The sequence below is a fragment of the Syzygium oleosum genome, unplaced genomic scaffold, assembly GCF_021117445.2.
Source record: "Syzygium oleosum isolate NSW1041296 unplaced genomic scaffold, Sole_v2.1 Sole_v2.02, whole genome shotgun sequence".
Taxonomy (NCBI): domain Eukaryota; kingdom Viridiplantae; phylum Streptophyta; class Magnoliopsida; order Myrtales; family Myrtaceae; genus Syzygium; species Syzygium oleosum.
In genome coordinates, this window is record NW_026607486.1 from 18,701,126 (window position 1) to 18,719,727 (window position 18,602).

An 18,602-nucleotide genomic window follows, 5' to 3' on the forward strand; every position below is an offset into this window, starting at 1 on the left:
AATTAATTTCCGAATTTATTTATTATTATTTCGGAAAATTTTTAATCTCAAATTATGATTTCTAGCTTGAATGGTGGCGATTATGCCGTGAATTGTCGTATTAATTTGATTATATGACAAATTGTTTTGAACGGAAGTTTCTATGGAAAACTTGTGAGATTTTTGGAATTAAACTATTATATGGTTATGCCAAGAATTGATAGTGATGCTTTGTGGTTGATAAACATATTTGGCATCGAAGCTTGCAAGAATTGATTGACTGGTTGCATGAGCGACCACTTGGTTTATTATGCGGCATTGTGTGAGCACATGGATGCATGGGCTAATTGAAAAGATGATAGTTGGCCGGAATGCTTGTGTGCTCGTGTGGTCACACGTCGGAGTCGTCTTGCTGTAGATCGCTTGACGATGCCCGATTTATCGAGGTCTGCTGTAGATCGCGCTCGATTTTATCGGATGCCTAGAGATTATCTGGATAGCCGATACTCCGGATGCCGAATCGCGGCCCAATGGGGGATTCGATGCTCCTTACGGGATACCATCTTACTGTAGATCGTTTGATGTTGCCGTATTGGAATGCCATCTTACTGTAGATCGTTTGACGTAGCCGTGCCCGACTGGGCGGGACGGAGCCCGGTCATGCCGGAAGACTGCCATCTTGCTGCAGATCGCTTGATGTGTAGTGGCCCCGAGGGGGCGTAATAACTGGAATACGTGTGATGCATAGTGCCTGATTGTGTGATAAAAACTGCTAGGCATGGTATGGGACGTGCCCAAGTGGATTTTGTCTTATAATCGAGACACGCGCGCCTGTGATGCATTGATGCATGGGAAATCTATTTTAATGCTTCGAGTATGTGACATGTTCATTTCATCAACGGATGTACCAAGGAGAGGTAAGGATGCCTATGGTTGTTTAATGATGTTGCTGTTGGTGCTTTATTGCCTGATTAGGGACCCCCGAGGCGAGTTGGCCTCCTAAGCGGGGCTTAGGCTGTTAACTTACTGAGATTTTATCTCATTTGTTGTTGTTAAACCTTTTCAGGACCTTAGCATGTCGTTGCTCCCTATGCGGTTTGAAGTACTGTAGATTTTGGTTGATCCTTGAGGGTTAGGCCTGAAAGCTGATCTTTTGGACGGAATAGACTAACCCTAGCCTTTATCTTTTGCTTGCTTTTTGAGGAAACGCCCGAAGTGGGCTTGTAAGTATGTTCCCAGGGTTAATCGATTATATATATAAAAAAAATGCTTTTGTTATGACTGGTTTTCCTCTGCTATCCCTGATTTGATTATTGTTTGGGGTTTGTTGTGTTGGTTATCGTTTCCGCTTGCGTAATTCAAAGATAAAAAGAAAAGGGTCGGCGACGAGTCCTGAGTCGTCGCATCATAACGACCATAGCGGGATGTTGCGCGTCCGTAAGGTTCGGGGCGTGACAGTTTAGGACTTTTTGGTAATTTTTCATGTGAGATAGATTACATAGGAGTTCCCAGACCAAACGGAAGAAGAAGTGGTAAATTGAACTCTGGTGCATATTATCGTGGGGCAACGAAGAGAAAGAGAGAGATGCTGTTAGAAGATCATGAGATTAGACTCTGTAAGGTGATTTCGTGGTGTCGTTGGTGGTACTTGTTACATAAGCTATTCGCCCCCTCTCTAGTGTTTCAAGTGAACTGTGCTCTGTATATAATCTCGTCATGTGCCATATGTTGATGTGAAATATGTGATTGAATGGCATCGCGTGCATCGGACATGGTACCGATATTCATCCATGCCGGAACTAAGTAGCAAACGAGAGAAAGTGTTACATGTGCTACGCCACCGCTTCAACACGCTGAGTGCCCACTGGTCCTGTGGTGGCTGGAAGTAGTAGCCTTCCTTGGATATGTTGGCGGGAAGCCCGGGCCACCAGTAGTTGATTACAGGAGCGGTGAGAGCTGCTCCGGCTAACCTGCCAGTTATCGCCATTAACAATTGCATCTGGTGGGACAGTATGTGGTTAAGAAATATTAAGGTAATTTAGCTGGGAGACTGGATGTAGTTTAACTAACTTCATTGCAGTAGTCACTACTACTGTGGTGGTTTTGTTTAGTATATAAATTGCTCAATGGACAGGCTCGGGCCAGGTCGGTCTCAAGCGCTTGAGCATTGTCAGCGTTTGGGCCATGACTAGGTCCGTAACCAGGCCAATATTTATCCACAACCCCCTCCCCTCCCCTGCTTCTTCTGTAACGTCATTTTTGCATGTTGGCCTGGTTGACATGTCGAGAATCATGACCCGCCAAGCTCATCAGGCCTCGAGAGGCGCCAGGCCCATGATCAGGTATTCCGCCTTTGGAAACATGCATTTAGCGGTATGCAGTCGTGTCCTAAAAATTGATGGTTGCTATTTTCTAGCCAACCAAAAACGATGCGATCCTTTCTAAATGACTGATGAACTTTCGTTTACTTAAGTTGGTGTATATACCTGTGAGGGATATACTTGAGGACACCCCAAGTAGCCTGGCCTCCCATGGAATGCCCAACCACATAGAACTTGGTTCCCAGTCCCAACTGATCAGCAAGCTCTTCTATATCCAGAGCCAGACTCTTCGGTGTCCTTTTCGGGTCCGGGTTGCTTTCTCCATATCCCGGTTTATCAAATGACGATGTACACCTTCAATTCCTCGAGAACCGCCTGGACAATTGACCCAAGATGGACTAACTCATTTATCAGAACTCGCTGTTGATGTTAGTACGCAAAAGGTCGGTCTCATGAACATGGAAGGATAAGTCAGTTATAGGAAGAATTTAGAGTACCAGGGAAACATCCTGTGCTATCACCGCGTCGTGCCTACAGGAGTCGGAGCCGTGCACAAAGATGATCTTGTGTTTGGCCAATTCTCTTGGTACTCCTTGTTCCTTGTAGGCCAAGTATCGGCCATCTCTGAGCCTTTACTCGGGTTGCTGTGATGGGCGGACCACCTAGAGAGCCACAAGTTTTGGGTGGCGGAGGGCGGATGCCCTGATATGCCAATGTAGACAGCACAGCCAGCACGACAGCTGTGACTCCTCTCAGCATTCCTGGAAAGTGCAGCAAAAATCTGTGAAAGATTGTTCGTTAACCTTTTTGTCCCTCTCTCTTTCCTTTTTTCTTCTCTAACTTCTCTCAATCTGCACGAGTGGGCGCGCCTCCAATCCATCTCTCGTAGAGACCACTGTTAGATTCTGGATTTGTAACAAGAATGCAAGTAGAAGACTTCAAGGAAGAAGCAGTTGGAGGCTTGGTTTCTATAGGCTGATGGGTGCAGTTTTTCTTGGTTGGTTTCTTTTAAAATTTAGGGGTGAGCATGATCCAGATTGGGTCAGTCAACACCTATCCTAGGGACCAACCCGCACAAGATTGGTCGCTAATTTTTGGGATTGGGAACCGACCTTGCTGAGCCAAACTAGGGATTGGACCGACCTTGAGGGTCCGTTCTAATTCCAAGGTCAAACTGGGACCAACCCATTCTTTATTTGTTTCATTTTTTGTATTCCTTGAAAGTACAAACGTGTTCTTTCGAATTATATATCTATCGATAATGCGATATTGAGCAACAACACTATGAAAACCAGTGCAAATCAAACAAGATAAGGCAAAATATGAATCTCCATTTGCCAAAAGCAACAATCATAGAAAACGAACAGGTGAAATAAAATTAAACAATAAAAAGTTCAAAATATGTAAAATAAATCATGAATTATACAACTTCATATCTTGTTTATTCTTAAAAGATCGCTTCAACTTCTGAATACCTGAAAGCAAAAGGAACAACAAACAATTAATATTTAACAATAGTTTTAAATTAAAATCACTATTAGCACATTTGATGGAACCTCTCACCACTTACATTCATTCAACTTCAAAAAATTCGTTATAAAATACACAATACGAAGTGAGTAATTATTTACTTCGCCAAAGAAAAATAGTAGTCCAGACTGAAGCCAAACGAGGACATGGCTTTATCTGATCAATCTTCATTGGGTGCATATCACATGTTCGTTTTTATGCAATGATATCGTCATGGCGGCTTTCATTTTTTGCCCCCTGAAGTTCATACTGCTTGCTCATGCTTTGAGATTCGCATGGGGTATTACTGTTTTTGGTTAATATATATGCATATTGGGAGATTTAACTGTCTTGACACTAAATATTTTGCCGATGGAAGTGGTATCGAAACGCATTGTAGAAATGGAGAGGTCCATTTGGTGTCGCGACTTTGCGACTTCTGCAAAATTGATCTGTGCAGACAGTAACCAGTTCCATGCGACCTGTCTAGATACATCTCCGCCTCTGTTTTACATGAATGATACATCCCACAGGAGAGTTCGAAGACTATGACAAATTGCTGTTATTTTAATTTCTCAAGTCAGACAGCTGATGTCATTTCAATTCTCTGTAAGTTCAATCGATACGACCTGCTAGTTGAACTTGAGGTTTGCTGTACTTCAGGATAATCAACTGTGTCTAGAAAGCGATACGTCACGAAGAAGTTCCTCAGGTTATCTTTACTGCTCCATTTGCCTGATTTTGTTTTCACGCAAAAGATAGAGAATGAAGATAGGTGATTTATTTTGTTTACTCAACATTTTTCACTCGTGAGAAATTTGACATTGGACGTCTAACTTTACTCAACTTTTCGGGCAATGCAGAAGACTCGAGACTATTTCATTAGTAAAATGACTTGAAGATTATCGTTTTCCTGTTCTTTTTGTTACAAAGAACACTATAAGGAAAAGCACACAAGAAATGGAAGAACGGATATATAACCTGACTTAGGTGCTTGCCAATAGTTACATGATTGATGGAAACTCTAATTCTGAGAATTATCCTTATTGATTTTGCAGAGGGCATAGACTTATGAAGCGGGGTGTAATGGATTTCTCTTTGCTCGTGACAGGAAGGCAGCAGCGCTTTTGCTGCGAAGGCTGCTATATTACTTCCCTCCGAATCCTGACACTGACCTAAGCAGGTATCGTGTTACATACACAAGTCCATTTGAACAGTCGTTCTCCTGATGTGGTAAGCCCTACAATTCTCTCACGCAGTTTATCAGGTCAAAATGTATTTTATTGACATGAACCTGCGCAATTCATACCATAGAGAGTGCCGGTAACGCTGTGAAAGTTCCCTTTGATTTAAGTCATAAGGATGAAGCGTCGCCATGAATATGCCTGTGCTACTCGATCACAGTTCACATTTTCGTTAGAAAAACTTTGACTGGCTGTTGTGCACTCGTTCTGTATATTCTCCATTAAGTCTTTACACTACGTTCATAAAAACTCTAAAAGAATCACAAACTTTGATTCTGTTTGCGATTGCAAACTTATTTGGAAATGCCGCTGAATTGAACGGGTAGAAAGACGGGAAGATCCCATTGTAAGTGCCAAAGCCCACAAGCATCCTGATGGAATTCACGATGTATCCTAATACACCATTTTCTGTTTTCTTTCTCCTAGCTACATTCTTGGGGACAAGTCCATACTGAAAGATGCGGGCTTGGAGGATATAAATGATGTCGAGAAATTGCCAGCTCCTCCAGAAATTCGGGACAAAGCCACTGCACAGAGATTCAGAGGCAATATCAGCTATTTCATCTGCACGAGGCCTGGACCAGGTCCGGTTTTGCTTTCTGATCAAGGTCAGGCTCTTTATGATCCTGTTACCGGGTTTCCCAAGTGAACTGGAGAGTTTTCCTGCTCATCTTGTCACTGTTTCCAATTTGGTAATATCTACTTGTATTTCTGATTTGGTCCTATAAGATCAAGATAGCTCTGTATCTGATGTGATTTGGAGAAATAATTTGCCGATCTTCCTAATATTTGCTATCCAGCGTCTTCAGGTTATGTATTGAGCATGTGATTGTATCGTATCCACATGAATCATCAACTTCAACAAGTTCGGTAGCATGACATGATGGATCCTCTGTCCAGTCTGGTTGGCTGAAACTGTTTGAATTGATCACTAGGCTCGTCTAGTTGAATACAAATGCAGAGTTTTCTGATCCCTACGCTTTATCTGCACTGAAAAATTCACTGAATTATGAAAGGGTGCCTTCAGAGAAACACTCAGAGATGTAATCAATAAGTAAAATTCTTTAATTATTTTGCTGAACAAAATCCTTATATTGAGATTACAGATGAAACCAACACTGTTAGTGCCTAAACAGGTCAATTATCATCCTTCATTTTAATGTATCTCAAGCCTTCTTTATGTTTTCAACAAAATTCAAAGCTACCAAGCAAAAAGAAGGAATTCGAAGCCAATGCCTGAATATATGGGTTTCCCAAGTCAACAATTTTATCAAGACTGTCTTCATTGTCATCCATAACAGCAAATGTATGTGTACAGAGCACACTCTGAGAATCACTTCAAAGGACAAATCATCTGAAAAACACAGAGAACCAGCGAAAAATAGAGCTAACTATGAAATCAACTCTAATTCTGACCAACTATAAGTGCCTTCGCTATAGCTTCGCTCACTCCATCAGCATAAGTTTAAGAAATGCCCAGCACTGGGTAGCTCGTGGTACAGAATCCATGAAAACTTTTGTGCAATGTACCGTTGAAGCAAAATGGGACTAGCCTATCTTCATCACCCTGTCACAGATGCACGGATTCTTCATTGTTCGGGAAAGGGTTCTCAATTTCCATAGGATCGAACTCCCAAGTCCCGAAACCGACCATCATGTCCCAATGGATCAACTCAAAAGGGAACTGTAGGGAATTTTTATTCTCATCTTGTCATTGTTTCGGGTTTGGTAATATCTATTAATTTGCTGATGTTCCTAATATTTGCGATCCAGTGTCTTCAGGTTGTGGATTGACAACTTTTTGTTAGTATCATATCCACGTAAATCATCAATTTCATCAAGTTCAATAGTATGGTATGACGGATACTCCATCTAGTGCGATTGACTAGAACTGTCGAGTTATTCGCTAGGCTCTTCTAGCTTAATAAAATGGCAGAGATTCTTGATCTCTTACGCTTTATCTGCACTGGAAATTCATTGAAAGGGTGCCTTCGAAGAACTACGCAGAGATGTTATCAATAAGTAACCTTATAATGACATTAACAGATGAAGAGCAACGCTGTTGGTGCCTAAACAGATCAATTATCATCCTCCATTTTAATGCATCACAAGCCTTCTTTATGATTGAAAGCCACCTAGCAAAAAGAGGGAATTCAAAGCCAATACCTGAATATCTGGGTTAACACTCTTAATTCTTTGAAGAACAAACCGTCTGACAAACACGAGGATGAGGGAAAAATAGAGCTTACTATGAAATCAACTCTACTTCCTACCAGCGATAAGTGCCTTCAGAATAGCTTCACCCATCCCATCAGCATAAGGGAAAAAATGCCCAGCATCGGGTAGCTCGTGGTACTGAATCCACGAAAGCTTTTGTGCAATGTGCCGTTGAAGCAAAACAGGGACTAGCCTATCGTCATCACCTTGCCACAGATGCACCGCTCCTTCCTTGTTTGGAAAAGGGTTCTCAATATCCATTGGATCGAACTCCCAACTCCCGAAACCAACCATCATGTCCCGAAGGATCGACTCGGCTTCTCCTTGTTGCCTCACGATCACCCGCGACTGTATAACAAAAGAACAAGGCCAGTTATCTGACAAGTTAAGCTTTTGGCGAGGACCAATTCAGCAACCGTACGTCATACTACGAGTGAAGGGAAAAAGAAGAGAGCAAAAGTTACTGCGTCATTGCGGTGCTCCATCATCTTGGGGATGATTTCCATGTCTTGACTGCCCAAGATGCGGGGGGCGCGAGTGACGACGCTGGATGCAGGGAACCACTTTTGGGTGTTCCACCAATAGGTGAGCCAAGGGGCATAGTGAACCACTCTGAGTGCCCACTGGTCCTGGGGTAGCTGCAAGTAGTAGCCTTCATTGGATATGTTGGCGGGAAGCCCTGGCCACCAGTAGTTGATTACAGGAGCGGTGAGAGCTGCTCCGGCTAACCTGCCAGAGCTTATGGCCGTTAACAATTGCATCTGTTGGGACAGTATGGGTGCGCATGAATACCATTCTGTGCCCGGGAACTATTTCTGAACAGAAATGATTTTTTTTTATTCTGTGCCCGGAAACAATTTCTGAGTATTTGAAGGCGTTTGATAAACTATCCAAAATTTCTATTCCTAGAGTAGAAAAGAACAGAAATGCGTTTGGTAACTACACAAAATTTCTGTTCCCAAATAATATTTTGAATTGTTAATTTTTTTTTTCTTTCTATCCATTTTCTTCTTTGGCCATGGCTGGTCGCCGGCGGCCGGCGGCCGGCAACTGGCCATAGCCCAGGGCCGGCGAGGGCGTCACGGCCCCGGCCGGCCGCCGGCGGAGGCGAGGGCGAGGGCCGGACCCTCACCGCCCGGGCGAGGCGGCCTCGCCCGATCGGGCGAGGCCGAGCCTCGCCGTCGATCGCGACGGCGAGGTCGGCCTCGCCCGGGCGGCGAGGGTCCAGCCCTCGCCCTCGCCGGCGAGGGCGACCCTCGCCTCCTTGGCGGCCGGCGAGGGCCGTGACGCCTCGCCGGCCCTGGGCTGGCCGTGGCCGGTCGCCGGCCCGGCCCGTGAGGAAGAACAACACAAAAATAAGAAAAGAAAAAAGAAAAAGAAGAAAAAACTGATTCTCAAAATTGTGCCGAGAAACAAGAAGCAACTTTTTTTTACTTCTTGTTTCTCTTCCAAAACTGTTTCTCGGCACAATTTTTTGCAAAAATGTGCCCGGGAATAAAAAGTTTACCAAACGCATTTCTGTTCCTAAACTATTTCTGGGAACAAAAGAACAGAAATTTTCATTGTTTGGCACGTTGCCAAACGGGTCCTATGTGGCTAAGAAAAATTTAAGGTAATTTAGCCGAGAGACTATACGTAGTTTTCCTAACTTCATTGCAGTAGTCACTACTATTATGGTTGTTTTGTTTAGTATATAGCTTGCTCAATGGACAGGCTCGAGCCAAGGTCGGTCTCAAGCGCTTGAGCATTGTCAGCGTTTGGGCCATGACTGGGTCCATAACCAGGCCAATATTTATCCACAGCCACCTCCCCTGCTTCTTTTGTAACGTCATTTTTGCATGTTGACCTGGTTGACAGGACGAGAATCATGACCCGCCAAGCTTATCTGGCCTCGAGAGGCGCCAGGCCCATGATCAGGTATTCCGCCTTTGAAAACATGCATTTAGCGGTATGCAGTCGTGTCCTAAAAATCGATGCTTGCTATTTCTAGCCAACCAAAAACGATGCAATCCTTTCTAAATGACTGATGAACTTTCGTTTACTTAAGTTGGTGTATATATTCTGACAAAAAAAAAATTGGTGTATATACCTGTGAGGGATATACTTGAGGACACCCCAAGTAGCCTGGCCTCCCATGGAATGCCCAACCACATAGAACTTGGTTCCCAGTCCCAACTGATCAGCAAGCTCTTCTATATCCAGAGCCAGACTCTTTGGTGTCCTTTTCAGGTCCGGGTCGCTTTCTCCATATCCCGGTTTATCAAATGACAAGACGTACACCTTCAATTCCTCAAGAACCACCTGAACAATTGACCCCACATGGACTAACTCATTTATCAGAACTCGCTGTTGATGTTAGTACGCAAAAGGTCGGTCTCGTAAACATGGAAGGATAAGTCAGTTATAAGAAGAATTTTTAAGTACCAGGGAAACATCCTGTGCTATCACCGCGTCGTGCCTACAGGAGTCGGAGCCGTGCACAAAGATGATCTTGTGTTCGGCCGACTCTCTCGGTACTCCTTGCTCTTTGTAGGCCAAGTATCGGCCATCTCTGAGCCTTACTCGGGTTGCCGTGATGGGCGGACCACCTGGAGAGCCACAAGTTTTGGATGGCGGAGGGCGGATGCCCCGATATGCCAATGTAGACAGCACAGCCAGCACGACAGCTGCGACTCCTCTCATCATTCCTGGAAAATGCAGCAAAAATCTGTAAAAGATTGTTCGTTCACCTTTTTGTCCCTCTCACTTTCCTTCTTTCTTCTCTTTAACTTCTCTTAATCGTGCATGAGTGGGCGCGCCTCCATCTCTCCTAGGTACCACTGTTAGATTTTGGATTTGTAACAAGAATGCAAGTAGAAGACTTCAAGGAAGAAGCAGTTGGAGGCTTGGTTTCTACAAGCTGATGGGTGCAGTTTTTCTTGGTTGGTTTCTTGTGAATACATGCATGAGCATCAAGCCTATTTACAAGCTCTCTTGGCCGACGCTTACAGCAAAACTGTATCTGCTTGTTCAGGGACATTGCTCTTGCATTAACTTCATTTGAAAGCTCAGCTACCACCAGACACTTGTAGGCACCACGAACTACCGCTATCAATTATCGGTCTGGAAACTTGTAGTATCTAGGCTTTTCTGGTAATTATGAACTTCAACGGTTCCTGTCAACTCTGCGGACAGTGTGGACGGTAAGGATTTAGAGCACATGCAAATATGGCCCAATGCCATACATTGAGAAAAACTGGAACAAAATCAAAAGGAAGGGAACTCAATCCAAGGAAGAAGCTGCACAGTGGTAGTATCCAAGCAAGTTAAGAGTCTCTTCATGTGGAGAGAGAGAGAGAGAGAGAGAGAGGACCTGAATCTTATTGAAGCAACTGATATTTTCCTAGAAAACTCCATAACTTTCACATATAAGCACAAATCTCACCCACCCCAGATTTTGTTTAATCTCCAAAATCACACCATAGTATAATTCTTGAAACAGAGGAATGCAAAAGATTTCTAGGTTATATGCACTCCACACTGATAAAAGGGAACTGACCTTGAATTTTTCTCAGGGGAAAGAAAATTGTTCGCCCTACTTGCAAGGCAAGAGAAGAACACCGAATTAATCTGCCAATCGAATACGACCTTACCCATTTTAATCTTCATTTGTTTATTGGAATAGATGATTTTATTTATGATCACCTAAATTATTGGATCCCTCATTTTACAAGACTTAGTTAAGCCATTTCATTTATTTGGTTAGCAAGAATGGGAGGGTGGAAGTACACAAAAGCAATAACATTTTCTTGTGAGAAAGGAATATAATCTTAGAAAGCAACGATTATGGGCCACAAGTGCAAGGCTGAGATACAAGTAAAAAACAGGTTCAAAACTTTTTCTTGAAAAACGTGTAGAATTTTCGGCTGAAATGAGAAACATCTACTCATAAAGAGACTTCTCCGAGGTCCAATTTATTGCTGCAGCCGACCTCAAGACGATCAACGACCTATAGCATCGCCATAGCAACGACCGCTTTGTATACAATATCCAGAAAAGGCTGTGGGACAAGGCCACAAGGGACTTCACAAGGTTCTTCATCAAGAAGCTGGACACGGAAGTTGAGCAGTACAATTCCAAGTCATTCCCAACTGAGTTCATGTGGGAACTTAAAGAGGACACTCCTGAGGGTCACTTGCCACTCACCAATGCCCTGAGAGTGACACAGTTGCTCAACAGCATCCTCACTCACCCTGCTTTTGCTGACATGGAAGATGAGGAAGCAGTAGAAGAAGAAGAGGCACAAAAATAAGCTGATTCAGCAATCAAGAACGGCGGGTTGTTGAAGGGGTTGAAGGACAAGAATGCCTCCTCAAAGCCCCAACCAAAAGGGTATTCAAACCAGACTACAATAGAATAGTTCAATTATAGGCATTCTTCATTAAAGATTGTCATTAAGAGATCATTTGTGGCGTTGAAGAATCGCTTCTTCATTTTGAGACGCATGCCTTCATATATAATTCGAAAGCAAGCACATACTATAATTGCATGTTGTGCTATCCATAATTACATCTATAATCAAGACAGAAGGGATAAGAACTTTTCCCTATATGGAGATCCAGAGTACCCGTTTGGATCTACACAAGATGAGATTACAGATGATACATCAACCGAGAGAAAAGAAATTTTGTGTCGTTATCAAATGAAATAGAAGTTGTGTGTCGTTATCAAACGCATTTTTCTGCTCAGAAACTCATCCAGAAAATTAAAAAAGAAAAAATTCTGGCCAGAAATTATTTCCAAGAACAGAATAATTATTATTCGCACCCTAATTAGATTCATAGTGGTTTGGCCTTCCACTTGGCCTACTCCGCTCTTCTAAATTTAACGATTTCAAAAAGGTTGGAATTAGCTATGTAATTAAGATTTTACAGCTTGTACAAAGTGTTACTTCTATACGAAACTTTAGGAGTTAGCTTCAACAAACTCAAGCACCCCTTACGGCACTTAAATTACTTCCTTTCCAATTTACAAGTATTCACGCCCTTAATAGAGATTTATAATGAGAAATCAGTAGCAAGCAAATTTGATGCAACACAGAGGATGAGAGACTTACTATCTGAAATCCAAAAAGAGCAGCATAAAATTTTACTATAAATTAAGTTATGCGATATATATTATATTCATATTCAAGTCACTCAAACGCTCTTGGTATTTTCAACCTTCAATAACACTCTTTACTCACACAGTATTTAGCTTTCACAATTTCTCGCGAAAGAATATCTCAATCTTCCAGATGGATTCACAAATCTTACCACAAAATTTATTTGCTACCAAACATTCTCGTATGTAAGTCATGATACCTCGAATTCACACCCAACTATTGCACATGCAAGGGACACCACTCTGCACCAACCGCATGAAGACCACGTAAATATACATCTCCGACAAAATTAGGAAATCCGGTGACCGACTTATAAATACAACGACGAAAGTCATTTCTTTGTTTGGTTAGGAAACTTAGTCCAATTTCGACTTTCTTTTAATTTCCAAATTCTGATGTGCATCGGATAAAGGAAGCTCTTCGGCCTCAGAAAATCATTGGGAGGACGGAGAGATAGGCTTCCTGCTCGAGACGACATCATCAGAAAATGAAAGCGAGAGGACCGGTTAGCTCGAAGCAAGTCCCCCTTTCTCTAACTACCCCTACGCTTGAAAGTAAGGCCATCCACTTCTAGGTGCCCATTCTTCTAGGCTGCTTCCTTCTTTTCCAAAAGGGTAAGAGGCACAAAAAATTCTTAATTATGGCCATTGTGATATATTTACCCTAAATCAAAAATCTCAAACTTGTATATATGTATGACACATTTGCCCTCTGTCAAAATTTATTTATGAGAACCGTTAAAAATCTACCTACATTGACACTTGAAAACATACAGTGTTGACATAGCGTTTACGTGGCTTAAGTGAAATAAAAACAAAAATCATCTAACAGAAACTTGACGGAAGGTAATGTGTCACATAGATACAAGTTTTGGGTTTTTTATGTCACAAGAAAAAGTTTAGAGTCAATGTGTCACAATATATATATATAATTTGGGGATTTTGATATCTCAAAAAAAAATTAGAATAAATGTGTCACAGTGTGTATAGTTTGGGGTTTTTTTTTTTTTTTTTGGCTTCTATCCTTCCCAAAAAAGAAATAAGTATGATACAAAGAATTTACTTTCTTTCAATTCAACTATTTGCCATTATAGGAAATGATGTTCTTGGGACCCCAATTAGGAAATACTCAATCTAACAACTCAAACTTGAGATATATTATAATTATAATATCTGTAAATGATTCGGTACAGAGTATACCCTCTGAGAAACTCTTCGAAGAACAAAGCATCTGAAGAACACAGAGGACGAGGGAAAAAAACAGAGCTTAACCACGAAATCAACTCTACTTCTGACCAACTGTAAGTGCCTTTACAATAGCTTCACTCATTCCATCAGCATAAGGGAACAAATGCCCGGCACCGGGTAGCTCGTGGTACTCAATCCACGAAAGCTTTTGCGCAATATGCCGTTGAAGCAAAGCGGGGACTAGCCTATCGTCATCGCCTTGCCACAGATGCACCGACCCTTCCTTGTTCGGGAAAGGGTTCTCAATTTCCATAGGATCGAACTCCCAACTCCCGAAACCAACTGTCATGTCCTGATGGATCGACTCGGCTTCTCCTTGTTGCCTCACGTTCACCCACGGCTGTATAACGAAAGAACAAGGCCAGTTATCTGACAAGTTTGCTTTTGGCTATAGGACTATTTCAATGGCCTGTTAATTAGTCATACTGAGTGAAGGGAAAAAAAACAAACAAACAAACCAAACAAGAGCAAAAGTTACCGCATCCTTGCGGCGCCCAATCATCTTGGGGATGACTTCCATGTCTTGACGGGACATGATGTGGGGAGCACGAGTGGCGACGCTGGATGCGGGGAACCACTTTTGGGTGTTCCACCAGTAGGTGAGCCAAGGGGCATAGTGAGCCACTCTAAGTGCCCACTGGTCCTGTGGTGGCTGCAAGTAGTAGCCTTCCGTGGATAGGTTGGCGGGAAACCCGGGCCACCAGTAGTTGACTACGGGAGCGATGAGAGCTACTCCGGCTAACCTGCCAGCATTTGTTGTCGTTAAGAATTGCATCTGGGGGACGGTACGCGGCTAAGATCAAGTGCTAAGATCAATTAGGTGATTTAGCTGTTAGCTGAGAGACTACGTGTCTTTTTCCTTACTTCATTGCAGGTCGCTATAATGGTTCTGTTTTGGTTATAGTTTTGCTCAGTGGGCAGGCTTGAGCCATGGTCGGTCTCAAGCGCTTGAGCATGTTGGCCTTACTTCATTGCAGGTCGCTATAATGGTTGTTCTGTTTTGGTTATAGTTTTGCTCAATGGGCAGGCTTGAACCATGGTCGGTCTCAAGCGCTTGAGCATGTTGGCATTTGGGTCAATAATAGGTCCGTTACCAGGTAATATTTATCCACAGCCTACTCCTCTCTGCTTCCATTTTCAAGGTTCTTTTCCGTGTCGGCCTGGTTGACAGGTCGAGAATCACGACCCAACAAGCTTGTCAGGCCACAAGAGTGGATAAGCCCATGATCAGGTACCGCCTTTGAAAACATGGATTTGGCAGTATGCAGTCATGCCCCAAAAATTGATCCTTGCTATTTCATTCCCACCAAAAAAAATGCAATCCTCTCTAAATGACTGATGAACTTTCTTTTACTTTAGTTGGTGTAAATACCTGTGGGGGATATACTTGAGGACACCCCAAGTAGCCTGGCCTCCCATGGAATACCCAATTACATAGAACTTGGTTCCCAGTCCCAACTGATCAGCAAGCTCTTCTATATCCAGAGCCAGACTCTTCGGTGTCCTTTTCGGGTCCGGGTCGCTTTCCCCGTATCCCGGTCTATCGAATGACAAGACATACACCTTCAATTCCTCATGAAACGCCTGAACAAACAACGATCCAACATGGATCACCTCAGTTATCAGAGCTAGCAGCAGACGTTGGAGAACAAAAGGACGGTATCATGGACATGGACGGATGAGTCAGTTATGAGAAGAATTTTGAGTACCGGGGAAACATCTGTTGCTATCACTGCATCGTGCCTACAGGAGTCAGTGCCGTGCACAAAGACGATCTTGTGGTCAGCCAATTCTCTTGGTACTCCTTGCTCTTTGTAGGCCAAGTATCGGCCATCTCTGAGCCTTACTCGGGGTGCCGCGATGGGTGGACCACCTGGAGAGCCACAAATTTTGGGCGGCGGAGGGCGGATGCCCTGATATGCCAATGACAGCACAACCAGCATGACAGCTGCGACTCCTCTCAGCATTCCTGGAAAGTAGAGGAAAAATGTCTGAAATTGTATGTTAACCTTTTTGTCTCTCTCTTATCCTTTCTCTTCTCATGCACATCCATTTCTCTTTGTTCCGGTCAGTTATGCACGGACAGTTTGGATTATTAGGATTTAGGAATTCTCTAGATTTCAAGCACGGAAATTGAACAGAGCTCATGCAATTCCAGCCCACAATCTACACATCATTTCTCATTCAATCATGAAAAACTCTATACCCAATCTCATATATCACATAAAGAAAAAACTCAGATAAAATCAAAAGGAAATGAACTCGATACAGGGAAGAAGCTGAACAGTCGTAGTATCCAAGCAGGTTAAGGGTCTCTTCATGTGGAGAGAGAGAGAGAGAGAGAGAGAGAGGACCTGACTCTTGTTGCAGCAACAAAAATTTTCCTAAGAAACTCCAAACCTTTCACGTTTAAGAACAAAACTACTCTCACCACCTACATGAATAGCATATAATTTTTGAAAGCCCAATCCCAAAATCACACCAAAACCAGTGTACCCATCGTCCACTCAAGGAAAAGGAAAGAAGTTCGGAAGGCAGGTGAACTTCTTGAAGAACTAGTACAAGATGCCCAAGAATAAAATAAATCTTGAAACAGAGCAATACAAAAGATCCCCTAGGTTATAGGCACTCCACCCCCTACTCCAGCTGCTGATAAAAAGGAACTAATCTTGAATTCTTCTCACGGGAAAGAAAATTGTTTACCCTACTTGCAAGGCAAGAGAAGAAGACCTTACCCATTTTAGATCTTTTTTTTTATTAGGTGATCCTATTTATCATCACCTAAATCAATGGATACCTCATTTTCCATTTCTTTCACAGAAAATGACTTATTCGAAAAATACTTTCTTAAAAATAATCGCCTGTACCGCTTATAAAAGTGAATGAACGAAAAAAAATTTCATCGTCCACGAAAATATTTAGACATAAAGTACTGTGATAATGATAGCATTTTTCATAGACTAATTATTTAAGCGATACAAGCGATCATATTTAGGAAAATATTTCCTAAATCAGCTAATTTTTGCAAAACAAACGGAGCCTTAGTAAAGTCATGTATTTAATTGGTTGGCAAGGATGGGAAGGCGGAGCGGAAGTACACGAAAGCATTAATGTTTTCCTATCAGAAAGGAATGTAATCTTAGAAAAGCAAAAGATTATGGGCCACAAAATATGGAGAGGATGAGATACAAGCAAAATATAGGTAGATTTCAATTCTTCCGATTATTAGGCGGAGTTATCGTCGCTTTCATTAGCCAAGAAATTCGAAAATAAAGTTGGACAAAAAAAAAGTCGAAAACAAAGGAGGAAAGAATGCTTGACTTCGGAGTACCAATGGTACTCGTTAAAAAAAAACGTACATTTTCCTTTTTAGCAGCAATAAGCATTTTGAGGAAACAATTCATTTATTGGGTTTCAGGGGTTGTTGGTCTATGTGAAATGAATACGTGTCCTCGTATATTTATGAGACATGTACTTAGATCCTGACAGGTTTTTCCTAACCTAAAGAAAGATGGCATTCGATGTTGTGGACCGCAACCACGAGAGACTTTCGTTACTCGTTTTTTTCCTTGTGATTGTTGACCGGAGTTGTTCGATTTGTTGGAGTGTGACCTCATGCGAGAAAGTTTCGTCAACTCAATTCACCAATCGCTCTAGAATGTTCGAGGAATTTGTCCAATGACATATTGAAGTAGACAACCACTATTCTTTCTATTTGGTCGGAGAGACAACCACTGTTTGGTTACTGTTATTTTGACCCAGGACGGTAGACCCGGATGTCAAGGCCCTTTGTTGTCGTCCAGTCCTCGGCAATTTTCGATTCCGGGTTTGAATCCGCAATTCATACTTCCTGCATCAATTGATCGGCATTACCGTCTATCTTTGGAAAGCAAAATGAGTCATAAGTCACTATCGACACTGCCCACCGCGGGCATCTTGCAGGCATTTTAACACAACTTCGAAAATCAATATTTGTTTCATAACTAGGTTCACATTACTGAGTTTATGCATCAGTTATCAAATGGGTTCACAACAAAATCTTTCACCATGAGGACTATTTCTTATTGTCGTCGTCGTTGCTGTTGTTGTTGGGCTGGTTCACGGTGGAAGATGATGAGCCATGCTCAGGGTCAGTGTGCTTGGACTTGGAGAGCTTCTGCGTCAACTCCTGAAGCAATACCTGGTTCTCTTGGGTCAGCTCTTCTCCTCTCTTCCTAAGCCTCTCATTCTCTTGGATGATGGCACAGTTCTTCAAGAACAGCTTATAGTTTTCTTCATCCATTATTCCACACCGTACCCTGTAATCACATACAAACGCACACAATTAATATGAGACAAAGTCCTCATCCACTTATGTGATCGTACCAGACAATTATCTCTACCTAAAAAGAAATGTTTCTTATACTTAAGAAAACCCGGGTTAGAACATAAAACTAAAAAGCCGATTTGGTCTACATCGTTTATCGTTTTGAAATTGGAAAAAAGGTGAAGCACATTATTGCCAAAACTAGGGGAGATGAAGCTATAAGTAGAAAGAAAGTAAAGATTTGGCCGGACTCGGGGTATGCGTCCGTGCAGGTAACGTAAATCGCTACCAATAATGCTGACCTTTCCGATCAAAAGGCGCAAGACGGACACGAGTTTTGCCAATTCACGCAGTAGAAGAAACAAAGTAAACGAGTTTCGCAACAGAAATGCAAACAAATCTATAGCAGGCCTGTGTGGAGTCCCTAGTAGTAGCTAGAGGACTTGGGTAGGAAAAAAATTGTCAACGGAGGCTGAGTTGCTTGAAGTTCACCTGGGTATTGGTCATATATAGGAGGCGAATCGAAAGGGAAAAGAAAGGCCAACGAGTATGGTGTGCAAGGCCCCCTTTGTCTGCCCTTTTTTCTTGTAGAAGAGCATCGATTGCACTCCATACTTATAACCGTTTGCACATTCA

The 18,602-nt window shown here is 42.5% G+C and overlaps 1 protein-coding gene, 1 long non-coding RNA gene and 2 pseudogenes across 6 annotated transcripts; 1 reads left to right on the forward strand and 3 right to left on the reverse strand.

Moving 5' to 3' along the window:
* Positions 1-1,586: 1,586 nt before the first annotated feature.
* Positions 1,587-10,326, reverse strand: LOC130137505 (uncharacterized; annotated as a pseudogene).
* Positions 4,182-5,702, forward strand: LOC115667099 (diphosphomevalonate decarboxylase 1-like; annotated as a pseudogene).
* On the reverse strand, positions 5,849-16,417 carry LOC115673353 (uncharacterized). Of its 5 annotated transcripts, XM_056308957.1 has the most exons (10): positions 16,396-16,417; positions 15,370-15,629; positions 15,033-15,244; positions 14,139-14,403; positions 13,775-14,000; positions 9,695-9,858; positions 9,360-9,571; positions 7,735-7,999; positions 7,327-7,618; positions 5,849-6,043 (listed from the first exon to the last, which is right to left on the reverse strand). In XM_056308957.1, the coding sequence occupies exons 1-10, from the start codon at positions 16,397-16,399 to the stop codon at positions 5,985-5,987; spliced, it is 1,959 nt and encodes a 652-aa protein (XP_056164932.1). In that variant the 5' UTR covers positions 16,400-16,417; the 3' UTR covers positions 5,849-5,984. The 5 variants fall into 5 exon arrangements, with proteins under 5 accessions (XP_056164932.1, XP_056164930.1, XP_056164929.1 ...); XM_056308955.1 differs by lacking the exons at positions 9,695-9,858; positions 13,775-14,000; positions 14,139-14,403; positions 15,033-15,244; positions 16,396-16,417 and adding exons at positions 16,015-16,094; positions 16,295-16,348; XM_056308954.1 differs by lacking the exons at positions 9,695-9,858; positions 13,775-14,000; positions 14,139-14,403; positions 15,033-15,244; positions 16,396-16,417 and adding an exon at positions 16,015-16,258.
* A 1,188-nt stretch (positions 16,418-17,605) lies between these two features.
* LOC130137477 (uncharacterized) lies at positions 17,606-18,587 on the reverse strand. Its single transcript, XR_008815906.1, has 2 exons — positions 18,269-18,587; positions 17,606-17,958 (listed from the first exon to the last, which is right to left on the reverse strand). It is a non-coding gene; the product is annotated as an uncharacterized LOC130137477 (long non-coding RNA).
* Positions 18,588-18,602: the final 15 nt, after the last annotated feature.